Below are 10709 nucleotides of genomic sequence, written 5' to 3'. Positions count from 1 at the left end.
AGTTCCTTTCTAATTTCATATTGTTCAAAACAATAGTATAATCTAATTATGATAGTGTTAAGAGTAATAAATTAGCGAAGATAAATCACAGAAGGCCAATGGATAGAGAAAGTGCAGAATGAAAGTTTAGAAAATTGATTGCATATGCAATATAATCTAAATGCCAGTGGAAGTACTAGCTAGAGTGATCAAAGGACCAAATCTGAGTAGCACAGATATGTGATAACGTGGTAGAGACTCTGAAAGATATAACTAGCAAGTACAGCTCTCATGTTATAAAAAGAATGGAACCAGAGATAGAATAGTCAAGTTCTATTTTGGGTAAAACAAATGAAATAAATGAAAGAACAACCTGAAGGGCACGTAATAAAAGGAACAAATTTAAGATATAGGGTAGGCTAATTGTTATTCTTGGTAAGGTAAATAACAACACTTAGCCTACCCTCAAGAAAAAAATGACTAAAGTGAAATTGCAAGAAAAAAATAAAAATTGGACGCGAGCACCGTTAGAAAGATGGAAGCGCCGCGTTTCACCCGCCATGCAGGGCTAATACAGTCATTACGGACATCAATGACCCAACTGCGCTCCTGCAGTATTTTTTTTTCTTTGAAAATCAAGGCGCGAAAACCTGACTCATCTCCCGCGCCTTGTCGACCAACCCTGATAGTCTATCCCTCTTTATTTCTCCGCTGGCACCTCGCCCTCCCTTCCCCCCTCCCCTACGCCCTCCCTGGCTTTGCATCCGCAATGTATCACCCCAACCAGCCTCACATCTCCCCCGCCACTCCTGGCACCTCCTCCTTCTCCTCGTCTGTCGATTTCAACAAGCCTGTCAAGAAACAACGCGGTAACTACAACTGTGGCCGCTGTGGTCTTCCCAAAAAAGGCCACTCCTGCCACCTTCCACCTGCTGCAACCTACACTCCGACCTCCGCTGATTCCTTCGCTTCCGTCTCCACTTCTAAGTCGCGTCCCCTTCCGCCGTCGCGTCAGCAGTACACTCACCTACGTAGAGCTCTCTCATTTGACGATATTGATATCCGATGCGACTCGCCGGAGCCTGAAATGGATGAATCGGAGTTGGATCTGCTGGTTTCCGGTTCAGGGAAATTGCCGGCGAGCTGTTTGTGGGAGGTGCTAAAGAGGCTCCCTCCAGCGGGACTGCTGGCGGCAGCTAGGGTTTGCAAGGGGTGGAGGGACACGGCAAGGCGGCTATGGAGGGCTGCTGAGGAGCTCAGGCTCAGGGTTCCACCCAGAGCTCAGCTTGGGTTTGTTGGATCCGTGTTGCAAAAGTGTCCTGGACTTGTTAGGCTGAGTCTTAGGATGGAAAGGTTCGGGCTTCTTTTAATGGGACACTCTTTGATTCTATGTTTTATCAGATCTAGGGTTTTACAGATTATATGTAGAATGAACTCGATCTGAACTAAATAAAAAGCAAGTAATAGGTGATCGCTGCTTGATCTATGACCATGAGTATGCCATGAGAATAATAAATGGTCAATGCAGGCACGTCGTGTTACTGTTTGATTTATAAAGTATCAATACAGGACTCGAAGCAGTGCTGTTTTCGTCGCATTTTGTTAGAGATATTATTTTCATGATAAAATAGCTAAGAAGTGAAATTTTGCTTTCAGTAGCTTGAAGATGATCAAAGGTAAATTAAAAAAAAAATTATGGACTCATTATCTAAGGACTGCCTTTTTTTTGGGGCATATTTTCATTGATTTGTACGTTTGACTTCAATCGACTACCATTGAAAGAATTGGTTTTTGATTGGTTTGTGTTCTTGGGCTGCTGCAGTGATGTCGACGCAACGATGTTGGCTTGCATCGCGTTCTCATGCCCCAATCTGGAGTTTATGGAGATTTCCACATCTGATACTGCAGTCAATCGGATCACAGGGTAAAAATTTCTTAATTATTTTCCCGATCACTGCTTGATGACTTGATCTTTTGTCTGGTTCTCTTTTGCTGTTCTGTTTAACCCTGCATCTCTCAAGTGATCCAGCCCCCTGGCAGAAAACGGTCTACATGTTGCTTAATAATGTTGAGACAATGTCAGCGATAATAATAATAATGTCAAAATAAAGGATTAAACGATGACCTTTGTGATTGTTTAGCTAGTGGAACTGAGTCCTATTTTATTTAGAATCGGTAGTGGGTTCAATTTTATGCATGTATTTTGTGCTTTTACCTCAGTTTTGTCCTTCATTTGTCGTATCTGAATCTGATAATACTTTTGCGTTGCTTTTGTTATAGGAATGGTTATTTCCATTTTTAGAGCGCTTTATTTTATTTTATTTTTATTTCACTAGGGTTTTAATTCCAGTTTGTAGAGTTTTATGTGATACCAAATGTTCCTATCAATTTTGCAGTGTTTAGGAATGAACCAATTCAACTTTTTTGGTTCTTCCAATGGTAAATTTGTTACTCAGGGTTCACATCACCGTCATCATCATTTTCAGTTGCTTATTGTCTCCTGTAATGCAAGAGAGTGCTGGCTCTGAAATAGTGTATTGATAAATGCTCCATCTTTTAAATGCAGCGATGAACTGAGTCGATTTGTTGCTGATAAACGTTGCCTTACAAGCCTTAAGATGGAAGGATGTTTTAACCTAGGAGGTTTTGTCCTCTGTTCATCAAGTCTCTCCACACTTTGGCTTTCAGATCTGCATTCTTTATCTAAGACGGTAATTTTTTATTCTTTTTATCTGAATTGATGCTATCCTTGTCTATATTTGAAGCTCTACCATTTGGTAAAAAAATGGCTATTTGGAAAGGTACACTGGCATTTAAGTATATTCTTTTGTACTTCTCTGTATCCCCCTTTTGTAGGTCTTTAACTGTCCCAATTTGAAAGAAGTTTCCCTAGATTTTTCTCCGCAAGAAAATGATAGTACTGACCTTGTTGCCATGGTTGATGCTTTGGGAAGAAGTTGCTCCAGATTACAAAATATACACATTGCGGCAGTTCGACTTTCTCACACTGCTGTGCTTGCTCTTACGGGTGCAAACTTAAGGTAACTTGAAAAATTTTGTAATTAGGTCAAGTTTTGTTATTTATGGTATGTGAGCGCTAAGTGATGCTTGTTTTGTTGAAAATTTGAAATTATTAACTTAATTGTTTACAGTAGTCTTCTTCAATTTTCTTTATATGCCCAACTAAAAAATTGTCAATAGATTTGCATTGTTGAATTGGATATGTGTGTGGGTGTGATAATGATTGTTTGATTGATCTATGATTTTAGGGGGCTGCGAATGCTTTCACTTGTCCTTGGAAGTGAAATCACTGATGCATCTGTTGCTGCCATTGCATCAAGCTATCCAAAATTAGAATTGCTTGATCTAAGCGGGTATGTAGTGGGGCTAAGTACTATTTATGTTTGGGCATTGGTCCATTGTCAACATTATATTTCTCATGTTGCAATTTGGTTTTAGGTCTAGCATCAGTGATAGTGGCATTGGTATGATCTGCAATGTGTTCCCTGCAACACTTTCCAGATTGCTCCTTGCTCTTTGTCCAAACATAACTTCAAGTATACTCCCAGTCCAAGCTCTATGTCTTTAATGATTTGATTCTATGTATGTTACATGTCTTGATGTTTACAATGCAGATATTCAGTTGATTCTTTTGTTGTTTGCATCTCTCAGGTGGAATTCAATTTGCTACAGCTCAATTACCTCTTCTTGAACTCATGGACTGTGGAATGACCATATGTGACCCCAGTTCTCAGTGTCTAAACTCTGATGGAAGTGGTGATGGCGAGTTGCAGACGACATTTCAGAACAAATTACACCTCATATGCCAGAAGCTCATTATAAAACATGGCCGGTTGAAGAAACTGAGCTTGTGGGGCTGTTCTGGCTTAGATGTGAGATTTTTTATTATCTTAAAAGCATAGTGTGTCTCAGAAGTATTGGTTTTCATTTTTTTCTAATTCTTAATTTGTGAACTTAAAAATTGCAGGCTCTATATTTAAACTGTCCAGAACTTAAGGATCTGAATCTGAACTCTTGTAGAAACTTGCATTCAGGTACAGTGCTTTATGCTTGGCTTCAGCTGATAATATATTTGGGTGTTGGTGTAGCTTTTTGCCCCCCTAATCAGCCAAATGACTAGGTTGTTTATGATTTTTATATCTGCAGAAACAGTGCTTCTTCAGTGCCCCAGTTTGGAATGTGTGCATGCCTCAGGTTGTCAAAAATTGTTGATCGGAGCAATTCAACGCCAGGTAAATAGTTGGTTACTTTGGAGTTCAAGTTTTGTTATATGATTAATGGTGCTACTTGCGGTTCGTTGGGGGTTCCCTTAGCCTAAGAGAGTTTGTGCACAAGCCGTCCATGTTACCTGTTGAAATTAAATTTGGAAAACATCAGTAGAAACCTTTTATAGTTGCATCATGATAGATTGATAGTTCATATTCAATTGTGATTATTCATCAAGCAAAAAGTGAATATTATGATCTTACAAGAGTCGAGCCTCTATGTACTCTCTTTCTAGTTGCAGAGCTGCTTTAGCGGAAGTGGAATGGGTATTTTCTACTATGTTACTTTTAAACCAAATCAATTGGCATACAAACATTAATAGCATAATTCTAGGCAATTCCCTATCCACTTCACTAAGAGAAGTTATTTTTATTCAATAAATTGTAAAAATTGGTGGAAATGGTTTTACGGTCATTATTTTGTTCACGGCATGGAAGGAAATTGCTTCAAGTGGTGACAACTATTTTTCAGTTGCATTGACCTAATATTGGCTCAAATTTCAATAATCAGATCAGATTTTTATGGCATTCTTGCTATTGAAGACTTCAATTTAGCATCGACACCTTCCTAACTAACATTATCTTACACATGTAAAGTACAATCTATAATCAATAGAGTTTAATTCTCACTCTTTCAGGATTGTTGGACGTGTCTGCAGGTTAATGATTTAGGTACTAAAGAAAACCAGTGCCCAAGTAAACGTCTAGCTGATGGCTCAAAGAGAGTTCGGGTGCCCCATTTCCTCAGTCAACAGGTAAGTTGATATCTTTTTCTCTGTTTTCCACTGGAAAATTCTTTCCTATTATATTAAATTAAAATAACCAATAATAGAATCAAATAAGTGTTAAATATGAGTGATTGTATAATAATTGAAGTAAATGTTACGTGCTTGGGTTTTTTGACTTGACTCGACTCATAGAAGACAGCATGAACGAGGTCCAAGTAGTATGTCTCCATGCCCTACCCTACCCAACTCGAGCAAGGCCTATGTTCAAGAGGGGCTGGACTTGAGATTTTATAAAACGAGGCCTTGTTCTACCTAACTCATTCATGCTAAAAATTATGTATATTTCCGTAGTGTGTATATATATGGGGTTATGCTCAATCTATGAATTAGGGTTTGATCATTCCACTGAATTGGGATATTAAAAATTTAGGTCTGATTGGATTTAGCCATTGAACTCGATTATATGGGAGTACTATAATTGAATATTCTTTAGCCATATATATTCGGCTTTTCTGTTGATTCTTGTATTTTTTTTAAAGAGATGACATAAATTGAAACGTATTTGAGAAGAATATGTTTGGATTAAACTCTATGCCTACATCTCACATTAGTTTTTTTCTCTACTTGTAGCCACTTGATGATGAAAACAAGAAGCAGAGGATTGGGGCCCGTCCTTGCAATGTGCTCGTGGACTGAGAATGTGTATCAGAAGCAGACAATTTGTTACTGTGCACATACTGTTGTCATCAATTTCTGATTTCTGTTGGGCGATGTGCCCTGTGAATCCATATGGTTTATAATAGTTCGATATGGCGGTAAGCATCAGGTTCAGTTGCCTTGTGGAAATCCCTTTTCATCAGACATAGTTGTTCAAAGGAAAAGCGGTACCTGAAGGCCTATGTTTGACTTGGGAGCTCTTACTGTTATAGCTATTCATTTATGAAATAAAATTTAATGCAATTTTGTTCGAGCTGTCCTGAATTCCGTAGTAGCATATAGCAAGGCCAACTCTCGGCAATTATAATTTACCATTGTTAAATATGTTGGGACTCGGGAACAAATGCCGATGGCGCTTAGTGACGTGAAAATAACCCCAAGTTTCTGCCAGGCTAGAATAAATTTGAGGTGGAACTATGACCCATCAACATTTCATCATCATAATTCCATCATGTTCTGCCCCCAAGTCTTTTGGGGCTTGGATTGAGATTTTTTATTTTTGGACGAGCTATATACAATTTACTGTAGTTCTCTCCCTTGCATAAACTTCCTGCTCTGCCTGTAGCGGGATTCAAATCACTCGACTTAGATCTCAAGTATTCACTGTTAGGATGTTCCCTCGGACTCGGAGATAATAATTTTAAACATTTAACTCAAAAGTTTTTCACATAAATTTACTTCTGATGTACCCTAACTGAGTTGAGGTAGGCAAAGTGAATTCAAGTCTTTGAGTTTTGAACATCCATCTCTTGTCTTCTTGATAAAAAGGTGGTTCTTGACTTTTATCTTCTTGAATCGGAGAGCTCAAAAGCGCAAATTAAAGTTAGCTTCCAACAAAAAAAAGTTGCTGGCTCCTTTCCAAAAGACAAAAGATGACAGACAGTTACCATCCAAACTGCCCAATCCTAAAGTCTTAACTGATTGCCTGCAGAGCGGAGACAAACATGACAAGTTGACAACCGTATTTAAATCTAGAAAATTCTTGCTTACATACTACCACTCATAAAAATGTTTTTATTTTACATGATAGGATCCATATCAACTCTCTATTTTTTCCCTCAAAAGTTTCATTTTTTTAGAGGCTCAAGTTCTCTTCCACTTTCGTTCAAGCTGCCGCCCCTGCCCCTTCCAAGCAGGGGTCGACTTTTCCTTTCCTTGCTGGAGGGTGGGTGAACAAAATGGTTTCTCTTTTTTCTGTGTGATAATTTGCTGTATAAGGTAAATATTTATATACATAGAAAAATGATATAGGTAAATCTACAGATTTCTTAATATCCTTGATTTGATATGATGATCCTTGATTTGCTTCTACAGATTTCTTAATATCCTTGATTTGATATGATGATCCTTGATTTGCTCCATGAATTTCTCTGATTTCATGATTGGATCCAGCTATTGATGTTATCAGCCCCCCTTCAAGCTGGAGATTGGATGTGCTTGTAGCTCAATTAATCCCAACTTGGCCACGAGAACAGAAAAGGAAGGACCGCCGAGGCTTTTGGTGAAAATATCAGCCAGTTGATGTTGGGCTGGAACATGCTGAGGTTGAATGAGGCCTTTTGTGATTTGCTCCCTGACGATATGACAATCAATGTCGAGATGTTTGGTTCTTTCATGGAAGACTGGATTGGATGCGATGTGAAGTGCTGCTTTGTTATCACAATATAGTTTGACAGGAAGCAAAGTACGTATTTGGAAAGTTTGAAGTAGATATGGTAGCCATTTTAGTTCGCAAACTGTAGAAGCCATGCTTCTATATTCAGCCTCAGCGGAAGAGCGGCTCACAGTGGGTTGCTTTTTAGACTTCCATGAGACTAGTGATTGACCAAGGAAAATGCAAAAACTCGTGATGGAACGCCTGGTTTCAGTACAAGAGGCCCAATCAGCGTCGCAAAACGCTTTCAAAGTACTAAGATCATTACCTGCTGGAAAAAAGAGCCCTTTACTTGGGCAGCCTTTGAGATATCGAAGAACATGAATTGCTGCGTTCCAGTGGACCTGTCGAGGTTGTTGCATGTATTGACTAAGCTGTTGCACAGAGAAAGAGATGTCTGATCGGGTGAGATTAAGATAAAGTAGCTTCTCGATGAGCCGTCTATATGTGTCTGGGGCAAGAAGTAGCTCACTCGTTTTGGAGGAAAGTTTCATGCCTCGCAGTAGTGGTGTTTGAGCAATTCTTGCATCATTGAGGCCGAGATCAGTCAAAATGTCAAGAATATATTTCCTTTGGCAAAGGTACATTCCAGCGGTAGAGCGAGCTATTTCAAGTCCTAGGAAGAATTTTGCAATACCTAGGTCCTTTATTGTAAAAGCTTTATCAAGGGATGCCTTGGTGTGGAGAATATCATCCTCATAAGGTCCTGCAATTAATACGTCATCTATATAAACTATCAAGGCAAGAAAATGAGCTCCAGTACCTCGCGTGAACAGGCAATGGTCGTGAGAGCATTGAGTGAAACCAAACTGGATTAGTTTGGATGTAAATTCCTTATTCCACTGACGGCCAGCTTGCTTTAGCCCGTATAAGGACTTCTTAAGCTTGCACACTTGTCCTGGTGTAGCCTTTGTATAGCCAAGTGGGGGTAACATGTACAACTCCTCTTCAATGGTTCCATGGAGATAGGCATTGTTAATGTCTATTTGATGAATGGGCCAACCAAAAGCAGTGGCTATCGCAAGGAAAAGTCGAGCGATGACCAACTCTGGTGAACAAGAAAATCAGTATAGTCAATGCCTTCTAGCTGGTTAAAGCCTTTTGCAACAAGACGTGCTTTATATCGGTCCACACTACCATCTTGATTATATTTGATTCTGAAAACCCATTTAGATGCGATGGGTTTTTTATGTGTGGGATGAGGAACCATGTCCCATGTTTGATTGAGCTCTAATGCATCAAGTTCTTGTTGCATGGCCTGAGTCCAGTTTGGATCTGTTTTTGCTTGCTCATATGTAATAGGTTCATGAGCTAGTGATACTGCTGCAACAAACTCAAGGTGATTGTGATCGAAACAAACATTAGAAAAGTGAAATGGGTGTTGATTATGGTTACCTGAGTCATCCGCCAGACTAGGTGAGTTACTATTGTCAAATGGGAAGGATGGATTAACATCAACTGTTGCCACATAATCATTCAACCAAGCAGGACGTATATGTGTGCGTGAGCTTCTTCTCATGATTGGAGCTGGTTCTAAAGCAGTGGTATTTTCTGGTTGGGGAACATCGAGCTCATGGTCAGTGGAGGTGTTAGGTATATCATTTTCTGATATTGGGTAAGGAGAGGGTGTTGATGTTGGTGTTTGGTGGATTGATTTGTAGGGGAATATATGCTCATGAAACTTGACGTCTCTGGACATATATATGGTTTGAGTTTCTAGGTCCATGAGTTTATAGGCTTTATAGCCCATAGCATGCCCCAGGAAAATGCTTTTGATCGCTCGCGGCTCAAACTTAGCTTTGGATGGCTTTGTGTTAGTGCCATAACATAGGCACCCGAAGGTTCTCAGTATTTGATAATCTGGTGGTTGAGAATGGAGAACTTCATATGGGCTTTTCCAATTGAGGACTGCAGTGGGCAGTCTGTTGATGATGTAGGTGGCATGGAGGATGGTATGTCCCCAAAACTTCTGTGGTAGATTGGATTGGAATAGAAGGGCCCTCGCAACTTGAGGTAGATGTTTATGCTTTCTTTCAACGACTCCGTTCTGTTGAGGGGTGTATGTGCAGGTCCTTTGGTGTAAGATACCATTTTGAACAAACAATTGTTCACATTCGTGGTTGATAAATTCAGTCCCATTATCCGTTCGTATGATTTTCAAAGTGCCTTCAAAGTGGTTCTTGATGAATTTTAAGAATGTTGCGATGGTGGAGGGAACTTGAAATTTATTAGCTAGTAAGTATGTCCAGGTTGACCTACTATAGTCATCCACGATGGTGAGGAAGTAGATGCGCCTTGCAAGGACTTGATCTTATATGGACCCCATAGATCGAGATGTAATAGTTGGAAAATGGCTAAGCTGTTGATGGTACTTTTTGGAAAAGGCAACCTTTATTGCTTAGCCAATGGACATATATCACAAGCAAAATGATTTCCATTGAATTTTATTTTGGCAATATGAGAAAATGTAGACTCAGATGCATGCCCGAGCCTTTGATGCCACAAATAGGAGTCACTCACATGACTTGAAATTGCATTGACAGAATCTCTACAATTATTTGAAAGTTGACATAGTTCCTCAAATGTAGTGAGCACAGAGGGATGTCGAGCTTGGTTGAATGAGCTTGTGACAAGCGTATATAGTCCCTTGTCCATACTTCCAATTGCCAATAACTTCCTAGTCCAGGGGTCCTGCATATAACAATGATTATTAGTGAAGAGAACAGGAATTTGTGAGTCTTTGGATAATTGGTGAATGGACAAGAGGTTATGTTTGAATTCAGGTATATAAATCACATTTTGTAATTTCAAATGTGGATGTAACTCCACGGTTCCTATATGGGTAATTTTTTTGGTGGAGCCATCAGGTAGTTGAACAAAATTGTGTGATTTTTGGGGCGTGAGAGTGGTAAAAAGATTTCGATCACAACACATATGAGTCATTGAACCACTATTAATAATCCATTTACCATCTTTACATAAAGCAGAGGTGTGAGAACTCTTACCAGCGAAGTTAGGGAAGTCGACACAACCAGCTTCATGATCGATTTTACCTTTCAATGCTTTCATGATTTCTTGCTGAATCAAGTTAGTGAGATTTGGGTTGTTCCAATCTCCAGAATGTTTGCCTTGTTCAATGGGTTCATCTGCTGTACTTCCTTGAGAAGTTGTATTTGCTAGATTAGCAGATGGTGTGGTTCTTCGTCCTTTATACCATTCCGGGTATCCAATGATTTTAAAGCAGCTTTCCGAGAAGTGGCCGGTTGTCTTACGATGCTCACAGTATTTATCCTCTTTCTTGATTCCATCCTTCCTTTTGTTTTAATTTTTGTTGCCTTCATGGAT

The 10709-nt window shown here is 39.4% G+C and overlaps 1 protein-coding gene across 1 annotated transcript; it reads left to right on the top strand.

The window, feature by feature from the left end:
• The first annotated feature begins 634 nt into the window (after positions 1-634).
• On the top strand, positions 635-5963 carry LOC110665444 (F-box/LRR-repeat protein 17). The gene is made up of 11 exons (XM_021825575.2): positions 635-1332; positions 1802-1903; positions 2546-2690; positions 2836-3020; positions 3249-3353; positions 3439-3536; positions 3652-3872; positions 3968-4034; positions 4147-4232; positions 4925-5020; positions 5624-5963. Exons 1-11 carry the CDS (start codon positions 749-751, stop codon positions 5687-5689), a joined length of 1755 nt encoding a protein of 584 aa, XP_021681267.2. The 5' UTR covers positions 635-748; the 3' UTR covers positions 5690-5963.
• Positions 5964-10709: the final 4746 nt, after the last annotated feature.

The sequence above is a fragment of the Hevea brasiliensis genome, chromosome 9, assembly GCF_030052815.1.
Source record: "Hevea brasiliensis isolate MT/VB/25A 57/8 chromosome 9, ASM3005281v1, whole genome shotgun sequence".
Taxonomy (NCBI): domain Eukaryota; kingdom Viridiplantae; phylum Streptophyta; class Magnoliopsida; order Malpighiales; family Euphorbiaceae; genus Hevea; species Hevea brasiliensis.
Note: the sequence above shows the minus strand (reverse complement) of the source record. Positions and strands in the feature narration are given on the sequence as shown.